Source organism: Sander vitreus, chromosome 4, assembly GCF_031162955.1.
Source record: "Sander vitreus isolate 19-12246 chromosome 4, sanVit1, whole genome shotgun sequence".
NCBI lineage: Eukaryota > Metazoa > Chordata > Actinopteri > Perciformes > Percidae > Sander > Sander vitreus.
This window is the reverse complement of record NC_135858.1, coordinates 11,430,543-11,455,081: the sequence shown is the minus strand read 5'-3', so window position 1 is coordinate 11,455,081 and position 24,539 is coordinate 11,430,543. Positions and strand designations below refer to the sequence as shown.

Sequence of the window (24,539 nt, the reverse complement as noted above, 5' to 3'; positions counted from 1 at the left end):
AAATAAGTAGGCTACATGGATACCGACATCCTGTAGGATCCATTTTATTTATATGGTAGGATGTCTCATCTCGAGACTTACTAAGTCAAACAGGCCTAACGTTACATACAGAAACAGTTTGAGTGTGCATGAAATTAGATGAAGAGCCTACCTCATTAGCAGACGGTGACATTTACATTGTGTCCCGCCTACAAGGCGTGGAATTGTGTCTCCTTTCCAAAAGTATTTCACTGGAGAGAGAGCGTGAGAGAGAGATTAATTGAGAGCATCATCAATGGGTGAGTAACACTGAGCACAGACATTAGCAGCGAAGAAGACTTCAGTAAAATCATACAGCAGTTTCAAAGTAGAGCCAGAAAGCATCAGGACCATCATCTGAACAGCCGCCCGGAGACAGGCTCCATCATGACTGCAATGGAGGAGCAGGCAGAGACTGGCTACATGACTGAATAACACTGGCCGCCTTTTGAGGAATAACCCTGGTACTGACTGTAATAGCGAGTGAGTTTGCTGTTAACTGTTACTTTCACACAGAATAGCGAGAGGTGGTAACGTTACCGCTGTTGAATAAACCGAACTTGTGATTGATTTCGCTAAATTTCACAAGGTGGCAAATCGCAGCCGTTGCTGCATCAGTGTGTGAGCTCCCTGTGGTTACCGTAGCTTCAGCCCAGCCTGATCGATCAACTATTAGTTAGGCCTGACACCTTTGTATAAGTTTATGATACAAGAAGCGTGTATTGACGGCAATAGCAGACTTCAAACGTCTGTGAGACAATAGCTAACAGATGATGCCAGCAAACGGTCCATCTCCTAACATGCAAGCGGGTGACTGTTATCGCGTTTTAATGCCAAAAGACTGTAGCAGTCACATTTGCCTTAATTTAATGATCTTTTTATGAGAATGGGGATAAAGGAAAATTGTAGAAGCTGTTTTTTCTTCACAAACGGAGCAGTCATCTCCTAATAGGTATTGCTTGACCAGAGGAGGCGCCACTACGCATGATCAACGAGCTAACGTTAACTAGCTATCATAAAAGTTAGGCGCTTCACAGGCTACGTTATCTTTTATTTGAAGCAGCTTAGACAGAAGCCCCTAACCACATTATAAGAATAGTAAAATGGCGTCAGAAACATCCGGGTGGTAGTGAAAAGTAGCTGTTGGGGGACAGAAAGAAGAAGAAAATTATTTTGGGTCGAAGCTCAGACCACAGGGTGAGATTTCTTTTCAGGCATGAGATCCTTCGCTGTTGTTGCTATGCTACCACTGCAGAGCGTGCAGCGAAATGTGTTGCTAAGTGGTCTCTGTTAAAACCTCCCGGTCAGTAGGCCTAGTGCAGCCCGGTACACAGTCATATAACGCAACCAGTAAAGGAAACATCAGTAACGTTATTAAGGATAGTAAACAGTTCCCATCACTACAGGAATGCACAACTGTTTTTGTTTTTCTTGTGTAGCATAAAAGGACTACACTGCATTTCGTTTTGCAACCCTGTGTTGTACAATGACAATACATACACTTTACTTTGCCATCAGCATGCATCTCTGTTCTTTCCTTTGCTGACCAACCAAAAAAGTCCTAGCAGGAACAGCATAGGTATAATTGATAAGAATAAATGTTCAAGGGCTCTTTGCATGCTCGCTCACTTTATTATTTATATAGCCGCTATAGCCCAATATCACTATTTCCCTAAAGGGGCTTTAGAATCTGTACAGGCTATGACAACCTCCTTAGATCCTGTTTGGTTGTGGTGAACCACACAACCGAAAGTGGACAGACCACATAAACACAAAAGAGGCAAAGCTCAAGCACACCACACAGAAGAAGTAAGAGACAAGTACAACATGCACACAAGGGAGAGAGAGACAAGAGGGGAAGCTGAATCTATTGGAGGACAAAGATCCAGATCCAAAACATCAGCAATGGGGCACCGAGAGAGAGAGAGAGAGCCCAAGACGGCCAAGATAGTCTCAAAGTTTGTAAGAACAGAAAGTTCTTACAAACTTAAACTTATTATTAACTTATTAACATTATTGCACTGCATATTCTGCAGAAGTAACTGGGGATGAGGAAACTAAGTTTGTATTTAATTTCATTTATTTGTCTGAAGAAAAAAAAAGAAGGAAAAATCATGAGCTGTCAAGGGTTGGCAACAGACGGCTGTTTTTTGGATAACTTTGGCTACAGTGTCAAAAACAAATCAAGGATTATGGTCATTGTTATTGATTAAGCAAGAGAAATAGGCTGCTTTAGCATACCTATCATTTAATACACCATCGTGCCATAAGAGATAGAAAACTAACCGTATGATTTACGCCATTTACGTTCCAATCTCCTGCATGTCTGCTTAAGTACAGTCGAAGTTGACTGACCAATGTGGCGAGAGGTAAGTACATCAGCACCAACATTACAAAGACAGGCTAGTGTCGCCTCAAATTTGAAAAGAAAGTGATTTGACAGCACGGATGTGACAGGAGAGACAATCGAAGCAGAAACTTCTATACTGTGTGATAGAATCAAGTCAAGGGTGTTACTGCAGCGAGTGGATTCGTCTACAAACTGAGTGACACCAAAAGTTTCAAGAAATGCTAGAAAGGCTTTACATCATAGAGGATCAACACTTCAGGTGAATATTGGAATCAGCAATAATTAAAATCTCATCAGAATGAGTAACAGGGTCCGAAATATATATTCTCTGAGTCTGTTTCATAAAAGAATTCATAGTTGAAGGAGACTGTTTTCATTCAAGAGCCTCAAATAAGTTACATTTTATATAAAATTTGGAGGTTAAAAAGGTAAAAAAAAAAAAAAAAGAAAAAAAAAAAAAGCCTAATAGATTGCGCCTCACCTTGTTGACTAGCCTGAGCAACATGGACATGAGGGAAGTCAGGTGGGGAGATTTAATTGAATGGTTTAGCCATGTTTCACATAAACCAGTCTTCTCCAGACTATGCTGAAGAATCAAATTATTTATTAGTATCTTTGGTAGACAGTGATCTGATATGTATACAACTAAATCAGAGGGTCTTGTTGGGATTACAGCTTTCAGTAAAAGGCCAATCTGTACGTAAATAGATGACTTATTAATTGGAACAACATACCTTATATTATTATGTATCAGAGCTAGGGCTGAGCATTGTGGCCAAAATCTTCTATCCCAATATAGGTCATTCCATATCTCGATAACGATACATATCATGATATAGCAGATTTTGGTGAATTTAACAAATAAATTGTCTTTATGAAATAACCACACGTTAAAGCCTACTTTTGTATACTCCTGTGTAAATTAAATACCTGACAAATGAAACGTATATAAGACTATAAGAGTATTTTCTCATTCTCACACATCAAAAGGAACATACAGTGCAAAGATAACGTAAAGCGTAGTCCAAATTACGTAAATATTGCCTAAACACTATTCGGCCACTGGTTTTTCGACATTGCCATAGAAACGATATAGAAAAATATATACAGTAGACATTTTCATATCGTTTTGACGATTTTTTCATATCACCCAACCCTATCGGAGCCACCGTTCATGTTATTAGTAACGTGATATGAAAATAAAAAATTAGGCTACACCTAATATCACCTCTGGAATTGTCTGCTTGTTGTTCATTACATTTGACTGCATGATAATGTTCAGAAGTTAAACCTGAACTGTCATTTTCACTTGCATTGTCAATTATTTGACAAATTATTAATAGATGATTCAAATGTTTAATCACTTTTTGTAGTGTTTTAGACAAACAATTATTTATCATTATTCACATAAAATAAAAGAATATGATTGTTATTGTTCATAAACATTTATAGTCCTACATGCTGCACAATGATTTGGACACACAGGAAAATAACTATGCTGCATAGATAACATAGCTGTAGCACTGCTTAACATTTTGCAAGTCTTTAACCAAATGTCAGTGCTGAAAAATGTAGATTAGCACCAGAACTTTTGGAAAACATTCTCTCCATGTATTTTAGTACAAGAACAAACTTTTACAGAAAGGCTGAGAGATTACGGATTAGGCTATGTGATGTGATGGGCAGTCTGCTTGGAGATGTGGAGGCAGTGCAGTCTCTCCATCAGATAGCTGGTTGGAATCTGAATTTAATTGTCAGTCTTCACTCTGTATCATTTGCAGAATCCAACTTAGTTTGTTGTTTGTTGTTGTAGTATACATCACCCTATCTCAGTCTGTTAGTCTCTCTAATTTGTGACAAATTATGTGGAGAATGCAATGCGATGATCCTGTTGTCAGGCGTGCTACATCTTAAATTTGTATTCCAACTGTCTCATCCGTCAGAGCTATTGTTGTCATAAACTGTGAACAGTGAACGGTTAACATATTATTTATAGACTCAGACAAACTCAGAAAGACGGTGCCGCAGTGCTAGAGATGTACTGTAATACTGGTAAACCTCTTGGGAAGCTGGTGGTTGATTCAGGTTGGTTCAGTTTATTATAGCCGTAGCAGTTTGGTGATTACGATTTATTTTTTAATTGAGCAGCTGTAAGTCGTTACAATGTGTTTTGTATTCTGAAAGCACCCTGAATCCAAAGAGCCATATTTTCTTTTTCCTTTCTTTTAAACCTTTATTTATCCAGGTAATTGAGATTGAGAACAAATTCTCATTTGGTGGAGCCCTTGGGGTTAAGGGCCTTCCTCAAGGGTGGCCTTGCTCCTTGGTGGTAACGAGGGAGGGACTTTCACTTTCCCCACCCAAATTTCATCCTGTCGGTCCTTTCATCTTTACCACTGACTTTCAATCACGAGCAGAGTCTGTATGACAGCTTTTCATGCTCCCAAAAGGAAAGAGATCTCTTTCAGTTGCCAAAGACTGGTCGCTACTGTGTTCGTCTTCCTTTTGTATTTTAGAGCAAATAATGAAACACGTTCAATAAGTGACCAGTAAAATCAAGTGCTAAAGGTGAGGTAATGTAGCTAATATAATAAGCAGGACATGTTTCTGGGTTTTAATAGTGTGCTTTTGCAATGATGTGCATTAAAAAGTTGTAAAAATTGAATTAGTATAAATATGTTATCCACATGAGAGTTAGCATTTAAATGTAATTTGAGAGCAGATAGCCTGACAGTTATATTCCATTTTCTTCTAAGTTGTAGTTATCTCTGCACAACTTTTGGGGCATGCTGTACATATAATGTGATTTTGAATTCATGTATTCATTACTCAAATGCAAAATGGGATGGGATTTTGAGGTTTATAGCTATATCAATATACACTATTACAATATCTCAGCTGATACAGCATAATACCTTAAATTGGACTGTTAAAGAACTGTAAGCAAGATATTTCCAAATTACCTCAAATATATCTATCTATCTATCTTTCAGTGCTGCAATTTCTTAACTTGTCGGCCAACAAATCTGTGATAAGCTGAAATTGGGCGATAATATAGAGGTCAGACACGATAGGTCCCACCATGAAATAGTTATGTTGCATGTTATGTTGTGTCTTTTTTTTATTTCTTCACAACAGAAACCCAGTTTGTCTTCTTCAAAGCTGTGCATGATGCCACTATGATTGGAACAAAACCAATTTGGTTGGACACTTGAGAGAAAATGTCAAACAAAAGTTAGGTAAAGAAAAGTTTAACACAAATAGGGTGTAAATAATAATAACAACATGTCAATAGCAACGAAGCACAGGAAACCCAAAGCCTAGTGTGTGTGGGTGGTCTTGTAAAACAGTCATGCTTATTGATCCGTTCACTGACAGATTCAGATGAGAGAAAATGCAGAGATGGAGCAAACTGAGCCTTTGGGCTTTAAGGAAAACAAGGTTTTGCACTGACACCACGGCTGTGTGGGTTTCTGTGTTCCCAGGGGAGCTGACTCAGTGGTTTATACAGCAGAACTGTGACAGGGATTGACCAACACTTCTCCATTAGGTGATGTATACCTTCAGTTCATATTATTCTGAAGGTTATCATTAGACTGAAAACCAAAATTTGTTTTACTCGGCCAGAGTCCAAACATTTTGACATTCTGTAGGAGTGCAGAATAAGAAAAGCACTGAGTTACAACAATGAAATTAGTCTTACATTCTGAATAGGTGAGTTGTCAAACATGATTCATTATTTATCATTTTAATTCAGTGTTCAAGTGATATAAAACGTGTTTTAACAACTGTTGTCAAATACTGTCCAACAGGTCAAGTTGTATTGAGAGAAAACTAATTTATTTCTTCTTCTGTAGGGTGCTGCAATAAGACAGCCATGCCGCCCCCAGCCGACATCGTGAAGGTTGCTATTGAATGGCCTGGTGCTAATGCTCAGCTTATAGAGATGGACCAGGTCTGTATTTGCGTAAAATGTGACATTAAACGCATCTCCGGTTTGCCTCTAATAACTCAACTTCTGTTAACTGTTAGTTTCTTAACCTTTAGAAAGTAATGTCATTATTGAAGAGGGAAATCGTGCTTTAATTTGTTCTGAATGTGAAAGGCATGAGTAATGCTAAGATCTCTTTTAGTTAGCGCTCTTAACATAAGCTGCCATTGTTGTAATAGTTGTCTTTTTGTATGTTTGCAATGTTTTTTTTTTTCTGTTTACAGAAAAGACCTTTGTCTTCAATTATACGGGAAGTATGTGATGGGTAAGCGTTACTCCCGCACATTTGAATAGTTTCCTGATGAATTTTATTGCCCCTGATTTTCTGTTTAATTACCAATTGATTGAATAGTAGCAAAATTTGATAACGTCTATGATGTGAGACTAAAACAAATGCAGTTGCAGTTGTGTAGACACCAGTTGTATCACAGCGTTCCAGTAGTTTGCACACCGAGATGAGATCTGACCGTTGAAACCTTACATAACCATTCTTACCCATTATTTCTTTCTTTTATCTCACGTCTGCTTGTGCTTCACTGTTGTCTTTGTGCTTTGTCGTGAACTTCAGCGATGAATATTGCATATTTTATCTCACCCATCCACCTTTTGGCTGTATCTACCCACTTCCTCCCTTTTCCCTTTTACATTTTAAACTGAGGATTCTTTGCACTTCACTGTTAACACCCACTGAATAATTCTCCTCCACTCTCTCAGTTTTGACACCCGTGTTAATACATCTGCTGGAGGGAGAAATGTCAACTTTCAACAACATTTTGTTCATGCATACAAAAGTATACTGCACTAAAACAAGTTTACTTTATGTCCCACTGCTTCTTTAGTTGGTATCTAACACTTTACTAATGAAATTGACTTCTTAACAGTCCTCTTCTCTCTGTCCTCATCCTCAGCTGGTCTTTATCAGGATCCGAGCAGTTTGCTCTGCGTTATGCTGATGGCCCTCAGCTTTATATTACTGAGCAGGTGAGCTTCACTGTTTTTTTTCTAAGCTTGTGTTGATGGCATTGTAAATTGGTGTTGAACGTGTAGGAAAATTCTTCCTTTATGATCTTATAGAGCCGTGGTGAAATCAAGAACGGGACCATCCTTCGATTAGCCATTTCCCCTGTGAGTCACTTTTGTTCATTTCTGTTCAGTTGTGTCTTTATTAGGACATTTTGAAATTGTAATTTTCCTTAAAATGAGATACAGTTAGCTAGTAAATGGTGTGTATTTTGGCTCCTCGCTTATTGTTTATTATTATTATCAAATTCTTATTGTGTAGTGACTTGAAAAGGTCTTAAAACATGAACATCACCACACTCTACCTCTGTACAGGCAAACTTTTTGTGTCTTGCAAGGTTCCTCTCAAGACACGCTTGTCTGTACTCGATAACCTGACCTGTTAGTACATGATGGTCGGAGAGCACCGCTTTGAAAAGAATGAAAGGGGTTGATGTGATTTGCCATGGTGGATGCCAGCCTCCCACACCCTTTATCTACACATAATGTATTATAATATATTCTTCCTAATCTCACCCTTTCTCCCAAATGCACTGTGGGTGCACCTCACGCCTCCACCACCACAACACACAAAACAAAGTGCCACCCAATGCACTGTGCACTAGGCTGTTCTTTAAGGAATCATTCAGATTAATTACAACTTGGGTCTTTTTCATGGCCGACCTCCTGGCTAACTTTGACCTATCATATTCAAAGTAGTTTGTTTATACAGGGTTTCCGCAGGGTCTTGAAAAATAAAAAAAAAAAGTCTAAAATTTCAAAATCAAACTTTAAGGCCTTAAAAAGTCTTATATTTGCTAAAGCTTTGTGTTCTAGGTCTTAAATAATTTTAAACAGGTCTTAGTTTTCCTACATGCATGTAACGCTACCTCTAATGCTCACTGAAATGCTTCCACAGCCCTTTAGAATGTTTTTCCTTTTTTTTTGCTTGTCCAAATATAATTCGCTGTATTACGACTACAAATAAGACCAACATGCCACTTATATTATATATTATATTATATAGACATAAAACGGATTGCATTCTTTAGCTACAGGGAAGTGAAAGTTTAACGCTACTTGGCTCCAACAAACGATAGCCATCAGCCAGTTCTGCCAAGTATCTGGCTGCTCCAGCCCCGGCACCAGCATTACCTCCACACTGCCTAGACGAGACCCACACAGCAGCTCCGCAACTCCCCTACGTGACCTCCATGTCACTTTTGGATCAGGGCTAACACTAAAATGGGAAGGTGCTCTGGGTCCTCCACGTGGTGACTGGACACCAGTCCTATAATGCGAATGAGGAAATCTGGGAAGACTATGTTATTGGACTCTGACATCTGATGATTTTCTTTTATTTGGGATGTCGTGATATATGTCTTAAAGTTACATTTAGAATGGTCTTAAAAAGTCTTAAATTTGACTTTGTGAAATCTGCAGAAACCCTGTTATAATAGTAGTGCATTTCTTCATGCCCTGTGCCTAAATTCCCATCAGTAGAGCCCTTAATAATGTTTTATTTGCTTTCTAGCCTTTGTAGTCATCTGAACACAAAATAATATTTCCGACAAAGGCAGGTACAATTTATATCATACAGGCTTTGTTAACTATGTTGAGCTGAAGCTGTAGTGACACTTCAGACACACCTGTCATTACATACTGCTTTTCATAGAGTGTAGTCTCATCAAATGAATTCAACACAGGTAAAAGTTTCCTTGAAATGCAAAAATACTGAAAACAAGTTTACTTCGGCACCCCATGTTGATTGGCAACATATAAAACAGTCTATAATATTTAAACAGCTAGACATTATAGTTATTTAGCACTAAAAGTATATGGAGACAATGCATCAGTGTTCAAATACGTGAAACCAACAGAATGTACAAATACAACAACAAGTACTACTTAGGTCTGTATGGGTGGATGAAGTAAACTTATCATAAAAGTGATGTTCTTTCGTGTGTCTGACAGGCTCGTGCTGCTCGTCAACTTTTGGAAAGGATCCAGTCCCACGGTATCGACGCTCGCCTGGAGGCGCTGAAAGAGCTCGCCAAGCTGTCCGCAGACCCAACCTTTGCCGCGGAGTTCATCAATATGGAGGGCATTGGGACGCTGGCACGTCTTGTTGAGAGTGGCACCCAGTGAGCACAAATTGTCATATTTTTACTTCTTTATATATACGTTTTATTAATTCTTGGTAGTCAGACCTGGTCAGATGATATGACTAACTGTTCTTTGCTTCCTTCAGCTTTGGTGAAATGCTGGCCTTCACTCTCACTGCTTTCCTGGAGCTAATGGATCATGGCATTGTTTCCTGGGACCTTATCTCCCTCTCCTTCATCAAACAGGTACTTTCCTCCAGCAAATGAGCAATTCATCCAACATTAGTTTCACAGAGCCCACTGGACAAATCTGCACTATTTAAAATGTCATGGTTGGTCTTTTTTATTCCTTTTTATGCATATGCTTTTATTTAATGACTTTAGCAACCTTTCTTCCTACATGCATGAAATGAGTGGGTGCCGTTGCCTAGCAACTCCTCACATTATTTTGAGCTCCTTACAGTATGTATGTGTTTTCTTCTGAAAACCTTGTGGCCTTGACAGTCACTCGGGGAAAACTCTTAATAATAGTAATAATAATAATAATAAGCTTAATAATGCATTTGATTTATTTAGCGCTTTTTTAACAGTCAAAGACACTTTACAAAGTTTTCAAAAGGAAATACACATACTACGAGAATTTACTTGATTTAGTTTTCTTTTACAGATAGATTTACGTTTTCATAAGGAGAGGGAACTCTACTTTTGGTGATTTTAATCTTTTACGGATTACAAGCTCTTGAATTGACTCAGAAACACACACAGTTGATGCAGTTAAAGATTCAGAGTAATCTTCATGTTGCTTGGTCTTCTCCTCTGTTCTCACTCAGATTGCAGGCTACGTGAACCAGCCGATGGTGGACGTGTCCATCCTGCAGCGTTCTTTAGCCATCCTCGAGAGTATGGTCCTTAACAGCCACAGCCTCTACCATCGAGTGGCACAGGAGATCACCGTGGGACAGCTCATCGGGCACCTGCAAGTGTGAGCACACACACATGCACAGGGGCGTCACGCACTCTGATATTGAGGGGCAGATGAGTGAATGTAGCAGTGTGGGGTAACTTAGGAAATAAAATATAAAACATTTGCCACGCTATTTAGCTCGTGGCACTATTTAAAGGGTGAGTTCAGGATGCTTAGATGACCTCAATCAAACACCACGGCTGGTGTTATTCTATATTTTTCTTATTGTACATGAAAAAAACAAAACCCAACAATGCGTTAGATACTTGTCTGTCCTGTTTGTGGCTCCCAGCCCCAAGTCCATTGGTTCTTATTGAAGATATAAACAGATCACATATACACTCTATGTACATCATTTCCTAAAACAGCTGGGCACTGTAAGTTTTAAGCAAACATGACTCAATCAGAAGCAAATACTGCAAATGTTAGGGACTACTTTCAGCAGCAGATTAATACACATTTGGTATATTTACAGCAGCAGGATGGTACGATACTTGTTAGTAGGATCCATTCATTGTTGGTTTTGGTCTTTTTATGGTAATAAAGATATTGCCAAAGACGTTTAAAATTTCCAAGATACTGTTTTACTGCTTGTTTAACAAAATGAAGAATAACATACCATTATTCAAAGCTGTTTGTGTGAAAGAGGGACTTCTAAAAATCCTGCACCCATCCCAAGTATTAGTACCGATAGCGATAAAAGTAAGATGAATTGTTACGTTGCATAGTTGTTAGCCTGTAGTTTAAACTCTGTATGGACATTTGTGGAGCACGATGCTTCTAACTGGTTGTTACATGCTTGATATCCCTTCAGGTCAAACCAGGAGATCCAAACCTACGCCATCGCTCTCATCAACGCTCTTTTCCTGAAGGCACCAGAGGACAGACGGCAGGTCAGTGCCCAGAACTCGAAGCACAATGTGCTTTCTTAAAGAAAAGGACTGAATATGCATAATAGATAGACATAGCTAGAATACTAACCATGTTCCAGCCTCACGTTACGCTCTAAAAAAAGCCACCCATACGTAATAGACTGACATTTATTCAAAATAGTGACATGTTTTTGGAGTTAGAGAGCTGCAGGTATTGCCCCACCCTGGCTGCTAATGTTTGCAGCAGTCGGTTACTCAAACTAATCTCATTAGTTAGAAGTATGTCTGCCAGCTGTCATGATTCTGTCTGACAGTCATCGCTGTAATAACACACTCACTCAAAATAGTACTCGCTTTCCTTTGAAGTTTGCACATTTGTTATGCTGCAGTTATTTCAGAATAGCTCAGCGAGGTAGACCAACTGAAAGAAGACAGTTTGTGCCAAATAGACAAAGAGCTTGGATAGGATCCGAGCAGAATGCAATAATTAAGGATTGATTTGTTTGCTAAATTTAGCGAAAAGCACTTATTTCTATTAACTCAAGGATTGGACTCTTTGCCAGCCAGTGGTACACATAGTTGACAATGTGCTTATGATGGAGAGTAAGGTGAGAGAAATCCACTGAGATGATGATGAGATGTAACCTGGTATTAGCAGCGTGGGCAAGACTTTAACAAATGTGGCATGAAAAATTATTCATATAACATCCAAATACACTAAAATGTGACTATTAAGTTCTGTTTGATTTAACAGAGTCAGACAGAAACATCCCGAACCGATGCGTTCTAATTCTGGAATATCTTTGTAGCACAACCAAAGATACTTTGTACCAAAGTACAAAGACTAAAGGAGCGAGTGCTTCTTTGGATGTCTGTCCAGTATGTCGCTCATCACTGTCATAATGTCTCATTTGTCTGTGCTCCGCTCACCCTGCGGTGATAACTTCTGTCCCAGCTCACACAGTGCACTAGCATACTGTAGTGTTTCATCCTGTTTCATACATTGTCACTTGTCCCCCGTGTGTCGTTTATAATTACGGTTCATCATGTTGATATTTGATTTGTATGTGTTACTTATGTAAACGCTAAGCCTTGTTCTTTTTAAAAAGCAGTTCTATACTAAACCGAAAAAATTATATCACAGGAATTAAATTGGAGGAAAATACAGAGAATAAAAATGAAACGGTAGAAACTTGCTAATTACATCCTACAGCGCAATAAAATCCCATTTAAATAAAACAAGTAAAACACAAACACATATCGTAGCTTGTAGCAGTCTGATAAGTGCCATGCAGTATAATTTAAATACCATACCCATTGTGCCTATTTGCCTTATTGTTATTATGAGTTGAATGAGGGCCAAATGACGCACACTATGTCCGGACAGTTGTCCTTGAACATGCATTTATCTCCAGCTGCTGTTGTTGACCACTGGAGGGTGAACTGAGTCAGTTCTTTTGATGAATACAGCAGACGGTCATACAGTACATACACTGTATGTGGTTGGCACTGTTGAACTGATTACTAACATTAATACATTTAAGAACATTAGAATGGAGTTAGGTTACATGATAAATATCTCCGCTAAGGTAGCTACCAGGACACCACAGTGATTTTCATGCATAAATGGTGGTTTAAAGATCACCTTGATCTAATTTTACAGCTCTTAGGTTTGTGAGATCCTTTCACAACCAGTTGCATAAACCCATAATGCGTGGGCGTGATACTGCATGTAGGCCATGTGAAGTCTTTTTTTTAAACAGTTGTGTTGTGACTACTTGACGTTCTTATTTGACATGTTGTTTATGTTATTATTTCTTGCATGCTGTGTCTGCGATGTATCCCTGTATCTCATTGTCCATGTGTGGGCGCTCTTTGTTCCCATCACTGTTACACCCACGTCCCTCCTCCCTCCCTTCAACCTGTAGGAGGAGTATACTAACCCGCTGGAGCAGCACCTTACTGTGAGTAGACACATTCCACAGCATCTCATTTTGTCCTCTCCATGCCTGTCTTTCTTCTTCATATCTCTTTCTGTGTCATGGAAAGCCACTGCATAAACCATGCAAATTAAGATAGAACCATAGCTTGCTGCAGCAGCAGACAGACTGTGTTGACAGATTGAAGATGTCATGTTATACAGAACGTGAAGGGCAAATGGTTCAAACCAGTGATGGAAATGTAGCTTCAGAGTGTTGCTGCATTTCAGTAGTAAAATTCCCATGTAATGGGAAGGTAGATTTGAGTAAAGTAACTGCTGGGCACTGCTTTGCTGTATATTAAAGCATCTTCCCTCATCTGCCCTGTGGTTTGGAATAATGTATCTCTTTGCCCTCAGGAAATGGCAAGCACTTTGGCTCAGAAACACCTGCGTTCCATCATCCTCAATGTGAGTATTAAGTCTGAAATGAAAGTCTGAAGGTATTTCTGGCTATTACAGCTGCATATCAGAGTTCACGCTCTGCTTCACTGGCTAGTTAGCTTTCAGACGGCTGCAAAATATCTAGGTGTGAACGTAGGATTTGAGCAGTTCTCAGAGATTGTGTTTGAAACTAGTTGCTATTAAAACATTGGAAACTTTCTGGGCGCAGCGCAAAGCCCGACACGAGTGTCTTTGCGAGTTTAAGACCGACACAGTTGTTAATTTCCCGTCTAGCGTCCGCGTCGTTTAAATAGCAAATGCACATGCGCCCATCTGTGCACCCATGGGGGTGCTGGTCTTACAGGGAGGTGTGTTCAGGTGCATTCTTGGCCTATTTCTATCTTGAGGCAGCGGAAAGTGATCGCACATTGACCAACAAAAACCTGGTCTAAAGTCAATAATGCAGCATTTCATTGTTATTTTAACAGCGCATTAGTAAAATGCGCCTAGGCTCGTGCAAAGCACGCGCACGCTACGCTTGTTACACACACTACGCTTGTTACACACACAGGGATGCAGCAGCACACAAACATGCAAAAGATAAAACATGAAATAATTACAATGTGAAATAGTATTATGATATGATCTGCTCGCACGTTTTCACTTCACGCATGAGCAGATCAGTTTCTTCTCCTGAAAATCTCTCCTTCCTGCTTAGCAAATCCACCATCATAATAGCAATGCGCCAAGGTACACACACGCCTGGCTTTTAAAGGGAATGGGAGATGACACTGATTGGTAGCAAAAGTGGATTCGTACACGCCCTAAACGCACCTGTGCCAGGCGCTTCACGCTGTGCGCTTAGATCCTTAAAATAGGGCCTATATACTAAAATACATATACAAAATCTGTTCATCTTTGAGATTATTCTATGCTGGGGTTTGGTGGTCGTTGGGGGGCTGCAAGTTTCCTCCCAGGGAACACCAGTTCAGGAAAGGTAAAGATTCACTCACTTGGAGAGCTGTGGCACAGTACCAACAAATGTGATATGGCAAGTCTGTGAAGTGGAAGAAAATCTGCTCTGAAAATGATTCCTTTTGGCACAGACTCTTGTGGAAGTGAGTGACTGAACTGGCTGCAAATGTCAGTGTGGAAGACGCTGCACTCCTTCTCCCTGGAACCATCCTGAAGCAGCTCCAGCATTTTGTGCTCTGATGGACCCAAAACCTGCCAATTTGTGCACCGTTAATGAGACCTGTTGGACTCTCAGTGTGCTTCATGATACCACATCATTTTCTTTGTCATAATGCATTATGCACGGAGCATAATCAGTCCATAAAGATGATTAGCATTATCAGCGTTCTGTCTTGAGTCATAAGGTTATTTTCCGAACGTTACAGACAACCTTTAGTTTCCCTATTAGTGGAGGAGAACAATGTATTAAGCTTTTAGATATGTTTTGTGCTGTGTGACTTGATGTGACTTTGCTGTTAACTTAGTGCTCTTCTTTTCCAGCATGTTATCAGAGGAAATCGACCAATCAAAGCAGAAATGGCACATCAGCTGTACGTGCTGCAGGTGTTGACCTTCAACCTTTTGGAAGAACGAATGATGACCAAAATGGATCCCAACGACCAGGTAAATAATTAGATAATGAATTTTCTGTTCGGCCTGTCATTGGATCATGTATTTCCATGTGTTAAAACATTCCCCCACATGATAAGTGAAATAAAAGAAAAGGCCTTTGAGATGTAAACAAAATCATCTAAAATGAATTTGGAACCAAAATTAATTAATAATTGAACGGTGATCTGCGTCCTTTAGATCTGCTTTAAGAGTAACGAGGGAATAAAAAAGGAATACAGAATTTACATTTTCGGGCGGCGCCTTTTTAGCTCACCTGGTTGAGAGGCTCAGTCCTTGCCGCAGCGGCCGCGGGTTTGGTTGCGACTTACGGCCCTTTGGTGCGTGTCATCCTCTCTCTCCCAATTTCCTGACCTAATTGGTCCTATCAATAAAGGGAATAAAAGTCAAAATAATTAACATTTTCCTGCTTGTATTCATCAGTGCTTGTTTACAGTGTAGAAGCACAAAGTGCACTGTGTAAAAGTTCCACGGACGGGAACACAATTTCTGATCTATTTTTCCTCCAAATTTTTATTCCAAAAAATAGTCATAAGTCATTATTTTGCTGCTATAATGTTAAAAGTGTCACTTTTTATGCTGATATGTAGACTGGGTAAACCCAGCCCGATCTGCCGGCGATTTGATTTCGCCCTGCAGCTCAGGCTGGAAACCTGTACGTTTATCTATCCTGCTTCTGTTACAATTTTGCGGGAACCAATCACAAACTAGCTTATCCACCTGGCGCGCTATTGGCAGGTTTTACACAATGACGATAGAGAAGTGACCAAGCAGCTTCTTGTTTACATTCAACAAGCCGGCCACCGAAGCGCAGCAACCCGTTGATGCCGCTGTCGCTGCTACGTCACCCGGATCGTTGGTCTGATTGGTTGAAGGACTATCCAATTGCGTACAGTCATTAGAACTATGCCCGTTGATCACGCCTCTTGTGCAGTAGAAAATACAGAGCAGACTCCCCAGGCTAATGTTCAATCTTAAAATATTGAGCTTGGTCTGGTGATAGCCAGACTAACTGATATGCTGATAACATGTTGTCTTGATGTGGTTCAGGCTCAGAGAGACATCATTTTTGAGCTGCGAAGGATTGCTTTTGATGGAGAAAATGACCCCACCGGTACAGAAAAGAGAAAGGCCATGTATTCCAAGGACTATAAAATGCTGGGGTTCACTGTGAGTCTTCACTACACATCTGTTTCCTCTATACTATTTGTAAAACAGCTGTATGAATAGATTTGAATAAAAAACAGTTTATTACACTGCTTTATTGTCTCCTGGCTCACGGTATTTCTGTTTCAAATGCAGAACCATGTGAATCCGGCCATGGACTTTACCCAGACTCCTCCAGGAATGCTGGCTTTGGACAACATGCTGTACCTCGCCAAGGTTCACCAGGACACATACATCAGGGTTAGTTTTGGCCTCAGACATGACTTTGCTCATCTTACAGAGGTGGAAAAGTCAGCCACAGCTAACATGTCTTCTCACTTGTGACAGATTGTCCTGGAGAACAGCAGCCGCGAGGACAAGCACGAATGTCCCTTTGGCCGCTGTGCCATCGAACTCACTCGAATGTTGTGTGAGATCCTCCAGGTTGGAGAATTGCGTAAGTAGATCATATTTATTATTAGTATTTGACACAAGGTGAAGCCATTGTACTTTTGTTAATCCACAATCTTAAAATGCCTAATTACTTCAGCCCAGGATAGTGTAAATGAGAGCGGAAAATGCCTCTCCTACTAATTTACTATTTCTTCTTTCTAATATATTTTCTTTTGTGTAGCTAATGAGGGCTGCAACGACTACCATCCTATGTTCTTCACTCATGACCGGGCATGGGAGGAGTTCTTCTGTGTCTGCATCCAGCTACTTAATAAAACCTGGAAGGAGATGAGGGCCACAGCTGAGGACTTCAATAAGGTCATAGATTAAAGCGCTCTCGCAGTCTTTAACACATTCATATTTATACATATATAAATACAGTATATACCCAACTTTTTTGTGTCCTTGCCTCCTTCCCCATATATATATATATATATATATATATATATATATATATATATATATATATATATATATATATATATATACATACAGTGTGTGTATATGTTATTTATACTTTGTAGAACTGAAATTTTCATAGAATAAAATCCTCTCTACTTGTAAATACAGATGCAAAACTACGGTGGCTGCTGTATTCAGCCCACTGAAGCAGACAGTTGAAAGGTTTTTGGTTTAAATAATACCTGACAATTATATTCTTAATTCTGTCTATTTGGATTCAAAGTACTTAGTCCAGACATTTATTTAAAAGGACAAGGAATCTATGGTTAAAAAGACCTGGAACCATCTAGGACGTAGAATTTGAAATAGTCATGCCTTTCGATGGGTAAAAGAAGTCTGTCAGCAGAATGAGTTTCTGAATGGGAAAATAATGTTTCTATAAATTACAACTTGAACAATGTTCACAGTTCACTAAAACCAATTCAGGTAGATCTGAAAACGTTGAACTGCCCATCACAGAAATATGTTTTTACTCCACCTTTCCCAACTCATTCCGTGCATGTGTGTGTGCTTAAACCCTGAGCAGGTGATGCAGGTGGTCCGTGAGCAGATCACCAGGGCTCTGGCGATGAAGCCGTCATCTTTAGACCAGCTGAAGAATAAACTGCGAGGCCTCAACTATTCAGAGATTCTGCGTCTGCGGCAGTCCGAGAGAATGAGCCAAGATGACTTCCAGTCTCCTCCCATCATGTCAGTCTGTAGTAAATAGTATAGTATTGTACACATTTGTGTGCGCGTGTGTTTGTCCCTGTCGCTCATGCTATGTTTGTCCTCCAGTGAGCTGCGAGAGAGAATTCAGCCCGAGATCTTGGAGCTCATCAAGCAACAGCGACTCAACCGGCTATGTGAGGGGAGCTGTTTCCGCAAGTTGGGGAACCGCCGAAGGCAAGGTACATACAGTATCATTACAATCACTATGCTTCTTTTCTACTGAAGGAGTACCACTGGTGTTGATGATCAGCTATGCATTGTGTTCCCTGCCTCTTTTGTAGAGAAGTTTTGGTTCTGCAGACTCTCACTGAATCACAAAGTGTTGCACTATGGAGACCTCGATGAGTCACCTCAGGGTGAAGTGCCTTTTGAGCTACTTAGTGACAAGAGTAAGATACCTTTATTCTTCGTTCAAGTGGCTCCATCTCCCAGCTAATAAACTTTTTATTACACACATGATGACACATTCACTAGCAGACCACAATGTATCTGTCAGTAGACTGACCTTAATAAACTTCTCTAATTATTAAGTTTGTTTCTTTTAAATTCCTCCCAGTCCCCGTGTCTGACATCAAGTCTGTGGTGACCGGCAAGGACTGCCCTCATATGAAAGAAAAGAGTGCTCTGAAACAAAACAAGGTAATATTATTTGAGGTTGTTGTTTTTTATTGTCATTCTAGTCACATGGCTGTTCTTTCATTCATTCTTCTGCTGTCACTGAGTTTGTTGTTTGTACCTTGTTGCTTCTCTCAGGAGGTGCTGGAGTTAGCCTTCTCTGTCCTCTATGATCCCGATGAGACACTCAATTTTGTTGCACCCAACAAGTATGAGGTAAGCTCAGCAACAGTGAGGCTTAAAGCTGCACTTTTCAATATTAACTTGGACAATGTGTCAAATATGTGTGATGTCACTTTTGTGATGACTCTGCAGTTCCCCTTGGCTCTAAGTACCATTTTAGCATTGTTCAGCTTATTGTTTTGGTTTTCTGGGCTGCAACTTTACTGTTTTGGTTTACTGACACCATATTTCATCAACTATGCTTTCAGCAGAGCAGGCAGCTATTTTCAGCTCCAAAAAAACCCACAGTATGCCACCTGCCCAATACAAAACAGCAGACAAACTAACTTGGAGCATTTAGCAGCTAAAGAGCCAGATATTTCCCTCAGGAGTTGGAGGAGACCAAAACAAAGCTAAAAGTAAAATATATATTGGAGTAACATAAATACATTTATTATTATTCCTCAGGTGGTCAGAGACACGACTCTAAATAAAGGCTAATGTTGTAATGTAACAGGCAACTGCTAACATGTTTGCTATAACCACTTTATAAGGAGATAACATGCCAGTGTGGCCAAAGAAGTCTTAATGCTGCTTTAACTAATTAGCTTAGACCTGGTATCATTTGTGTAACCACAGAAAAAAAGCTGCTCAGTCAGTACCATGCAAATTTAATTTCAAATGTCTATGACATTTGCATGAAAGACATTCAAATCACCTAACTAGCTACTGTGACTGACACACTATTGTGTGTGTGTGTGTGTGTGTGTGTGTGTGTGATGTTTTCGGAGCAGTACTGCATCTGGACTGATGGGATGTGTGCGCTACTGGGCAGAGAGATGGGCAGTGACCTGACGCGCAGCGACCTAGATACTCTCATCAGCATGGAGATGAAGCTCCGCCTCCTCGACCTTGAGAACATCACCATCCCAGAAGCCCCGCCCCCCGTGCCGAAGGAGCCTAGCTCATATAACTTTACCTACAACTACAGCTGAGGTGTGTGTGTGTATGTGTGTGTATGTGTGTGTGTTTGTCAAGGATGAGTATACTCGATCTTTTGATGAATTTAGCTGCAGACGTGCACCAGATAAGGTTACTTTTTTTTAAAATATTTTAAAACCTTGGAGACTTCTCTCCATCCGTGTTTGTGATGCTGTATGGTTAGTCAAATAGCAGTCATGTGTGAGTTCAGAGGTCAGGGTCCACTACAGAGCAGTACCGGAGCTGGTATAATCTCATTTATCAGTGCAGTCTCCAGGCAACGCCTCCCAATTATTTGTTATTTAAAGGTATAAATGCCTGTAAAGTGAAGGAATACTGTGCCTAATGGGGAATATGGATGAACGGATATATTTTAGCCAAATTGTGGCTTAACTGCTCAATCAAACCATGAGTGTGGTTCATGGCAACAGAAGATGAAGTGGCTACTATTCCAGTTTTGTGTTCACTTTGTTCAGTCTGTCCCTCTACATGACTGGCAAACAGTCAAACGTCACACAGGGTAGAATGCATGGGCCGAGAGTTTACACATTCACACACTCCTGAAACGAGATTCAGCCAGTGTCTTGCTCAAGGCCAGGAGGAGGGATACACACACAGGGGATCGAACACAACGTTTCTGGTGAAAGGACGTTTATTTGAATGGAGTCTGGTGGGTTTAGCGATAGCGAGTTCGGGGATGTTTCATGTTAACAAAAAAGATTTTGTAGGGATCCTTTCCACAATGTTGTCAGACAATTAGAACAATAATATAAGCTTTGAAGGAGTAAAATAAACACTTTTTGTGGACGTAAATTCAAGGTGAGCAATTGCCCAATAACTTACATTGTAGCTTGTTTCGCTGATACCGACTGCAGCGGCCTTGCTTAATACTGGACCAATTTCGAAGATTGTTGTTCCCATCAGTCAGACACAAAAACATAGGATAATAGGCTCCAGGTTAAAGTTACCCTTTAAGTGTTTGTCAACATTCAGATTAATTGCCTGTCCATCAACTAATTAATTATTACTCTAATCGTTTCAGCTGCACCAAAATGGTGCTGTCAGCTGATATGGTTTTACGGCTTCTGTTTACTCAACATTCATGCTGCTTTAGATCATTTGACTCACTTTTTTCTCAGACTAACACACCTTTTCATAGCTTGTTAAACAGTGTGAAAAGCTATATCCCATTGAATTTAAACTGTTCAAGTATGTGGTGCGAAGATATCCTTGCCTACTGTGTAGTGTCTTGCCTGTGTGTGTGTGTGTGTGTGTGTGTGTGTGTGTGTATGTGTGTGTCAATATTCCATGAGCGTGTTGCTCATGTAAGTCAGGGCCAAAGCTCCGACATCCAACACATTAAAAAACATGAATAACTCTTCTTTAAATCATAGTCACTGCATTGCCTTATCAGTCATATACTTGTGAACTTATAAATGAGTTCCAACACATTATACTATAATGTGTGTTAATGTTTTTCTTACTATGACTTCTCCTATGAAGCATTCATAACTGACGTACTGGTGTATAAACAGTTAATCAACGTTTGATAACAGTATACAGTTTAAATAATATATAATCATATATCTTAGTTAACAAATAGTCATACTGTATATCGGCTTACATCAGTGTTTCTCAAACGTTTTACACCACTTACCACTTCAGAAAATATTAGGCTCTCTAAGTACCACCATTACGGCCAATGTTAGGACAGTTCATGCAGGAGGCAGGTTTATTCCTAAAAACAATATTTAGGGTCTGTGGAGACTTCTCCGCCACTGCTTAAGAAGCGACTAGCACTTATGGTCGTCCACATTTTCTCCTCATCCACACTTCTCTTCCTCATAGTTAAAGTTTGGAGCCACAATGCAATGTTTTTAAACCATACATTTTACCTCACTGTCTTACCGCTTACTATCTTACCATCACAGCTTGTAACTAATTATGGATGTATGCGCGCTCTGTTCATGAACGTAACTATGTAGCAAGCTGATATCGAAACAAAATATTATACTTAAACAAACACTTATTTTTAGTATTTCTTGGTATTATGTTTTTAAATTAATTAATTTCAATACAAAAATATATATATATATCAGAGATTCCATCCATGTACCACTAGAGGGAACTCGCGTACCCCCAGTAGTACTTGTACCACAGTTTGAGAACCAGCGGCTTATAGTATAACAATTTTACAGTGTTATAAATCATTTAACTGTTTACATGATGATTACATGATTGAAACTATGTATAGATGTATTTAAAAGTACTGAAAATATAATTATGATTACAACTATGTTATATTGTGTTATCAAACACTGATTAAATGTTAACACACCAGTTATGAATGCCTCATAGGAGGGGTAACAGTTTTTAAATAATAAACACTTAAAAATGTCCTCGTAAAATAGAATAAAATACATACCGTTATTGTCCACCAGGATGGAAATTTGTCTTTGGCTCATCAAACGTCATATGTGCTACAACTACATAATAGTATCCTATAAACCATTTTTAATTGTTTTTATACTGCTTATAAATACTAAATTAGATTTGGGTTGAAATAAAGTGTTACCATATTTGGAAAGATTATAGTGACAAGTTACAGTGGTGTTTCTTTTCGGTAAAACAAACTTACCTGACATTCCAAGAGTTTTTGATGCCCGTTGTAATGGAATTAAGCAGTTTTGAGGCTTGGTTTCAGACTTTTTGTCACACTGCACAGGCAAACAGGATAAAAGAGCAGCTCTGTTGGCCTGTTTTGAGAAGCACGACCCTCAGATGTATGGAAGCAGGTCAAAAACGGCTGAGTGACATGGGCATCGGGAACATACTGCTCATGTATCATAAGAGCAGACAGTATTTTGTGCTTTCTATACAGTGTTATAAATTATACTATGATTGCTTGATGTTTTCTTATTTCCATAGTGTCATTGGTTTGTGTATTTTATTCATGTCACTTAATGTCCTGTCAACTTCTAAACCAGTACTAATCACTGTCACTTGTTAATGCAGAATAGAATTATATTTTTGTAAATGATTGTACAATCTTATCAGCTGTGAAGAGAATGGTGTCAAGCTAACAGCATTTTCACTTTGTGTCACTCTGTACAGTACATTCAACACACTCATTAATTGTGGATGGACATTTCTCGATTTTTGGTCTTCACATTTTTTAAAGTCACAACCACGTATTTCATACACTAACACCATTTTCATTAGCAATGACACCCACTCCAGCACCTAATGATGTCAGTGTTAATGTATCTTATAATGCTAATGGGAAAAAATGAAAATTGCCATTACTGTTGATGCTGTTTGTGAAAAGAATTATATTTGAAGTTAGTTGTTGTTTTTTTCAAATCATGTTTTTGCTGTTTGATTTTTAACTGATGTTGGAGGATATAACGGTTCTCTGTGGAGGTTTAGACCTAGTAGTGCTGTGGAGCTGTTTTTCTATGAGTGGGTGCCTGTTTTGTTTGTCTCGTACACGCAAACGAGAACACACATGCAGTAGGCTACACATTACTGCCAATGGTCCAATACGCCATTGATCAACAGGTGGCGGTAATTCACTAATACATGCGCCAATGCGCCAGTAAAGACAGGATAGAAGAAGACTGCAAGCTATAAAACATGGATGTAAACAATACTGGATTTAAAATATGTTGAAGACACGTTTGTTACAACTTAAAGATATAGACATCAGTAATACTGAATGTAAACATAACCTTTGTTTACAAGAAAATTCCACAGGGCACCTTCAACTGCTTTAAAAATGTTATTTTATGTTCCAGCAAGTCATCGAACTGCAGCTAAAATATATCAATAACCACAAAATACCAGAGTGTGTTAAGGATTGTTGCATTGGATGTACTGATACTATGACTTGAGGTTTATCTGGTACTCTTTTACATGACTTGCTAAACTATTTATTTACACTTGCTAGTGCTAGTAAAGAATGACATGTTGTTAGATAAGAAATAACAACAAATCTAAATATGGTATACATATAGATCATTGTATGTATATACAGTATTGTGTTGCCTTATTGAAGAAAATGTATTATGTTTTGTGTGAATAAATACAGAGTCTAACTACTGTTGAAATGTGTTTTTACTGACCAAGGCTTTTCCTTAGCTACCTTTTTTGATTAAAGATCCAGCCTGGATTTATTCAACCACAAGAATTAAGATATAACCACAAGAATTAAGATATATTCTCATATATATATATATATATATATATATATATATATATATATATATATATATATATATATATATATATATATATATAATTGAAAAGTGTGAGTTTTAGGAATTAGGATTTGTGTTTGTCAAAGAACGAAAATATGGAGAACTGCAGCACTTAATAAAAATGTTTTTTTTTGACAGTTTCTAAAAAAACTGGTGTAAGAATTATTCAGATGTTTTATTTATATGGAGTTGTTTTCTATGAGTGGGTGCCCATTTTTGCTCATCTTAGGCACGCACATGATACATGCGCTCTGACACGATACTGTACACTGTACTGTACCCTATTCCACTGATCTGCAGGTGGGCGAATACGCCAAGATATGCAGCAATGCACCACAAGGCAGAGAAGAAGACTGCAATCCATATTCCCTGGATGTAAACAATGCTGGATTTAAAGTGACGCACGTTCATCACGGAAGTAAAGGCTGGACTACAATAGAGCTGT

The 24,539-nt window shown here is 39.1% G+C and overlaps 1 protein-coding gene across 1 annotated transcript; it reads left to right on the top strand.

Annotated features, from left to right (window-relative positions):
• The first annotated feature begins 215 nt into the window (after nt 1-215).
• elmo2 (engulfment and cell motility 2) lies at nt 216-23,937 on the top strand. The gene is made up of 24 exons (XM_078248210.1): nt 216-501; nt 5,854-5,918; nt 6,226-6,323; nt 6,584-6,624; nt 7,268-7,340; nt 7,434-7,484; nt 9,333-9,502; nt 9,610-9,709; nt 10,294-10,445; nt 11,242-11,320; nt 13,228-13,263; nt 13,638-13,688; nt 15,177-15,299; nt 16,356-16,475; nt 16,608-16,712; nt 16,800-16,908; nt 17,086-17,222; nt 17,893-18,056; nt 18,144-18,256; nt 18,359-18,466; nt 18,634-18,716; nt 18,831-18,908; nt 19,649-19,850; nt 22,561-23,937. Exons 3-23 carry the CDS (start codon nt 6,246-6,248, stop codon nt 19,847-19,849), a joined length of 2,172 nt encoding a protein of 723 aa, XP_078104336.1. The 5' UTR covers nt 216-501; nt 5,854-5,918; nt 6,226-6,245; the 3' UTR covers nt 19,850; nt 22,561-23,937.
• Nucleotides 23,938-24,539: the final 602 nt, after the last annotated feature.

What these genes read in the sequence shown, in the direction of transcription:
- elmo2 (XM_078248210.1), top strand. Translation starts at nt 6,246, where the DNA reads ATGCCGCCCCCAGCCGACATCGTGAAGGTTGCTATTGAATGGCCTGGT. An exon ending in CACCAGAGGACAGACGGCAG is followed by an intron (nt 11,321 to 13,227) that starts GTCAGTGCCCAG and finishes TTCAACCTGTAG; the next exon opens with GAGGAGTATACTAACCCGCT. An exon ending in TGCGTTCCATCATCCTCAAT is followed by an intron (nt 13,689 to 15,176) that starts GTGAGTATTAAG and finishes CTTCTTTTCCAG; the next exon opens with CATGTTATCAGAGGAAATCG.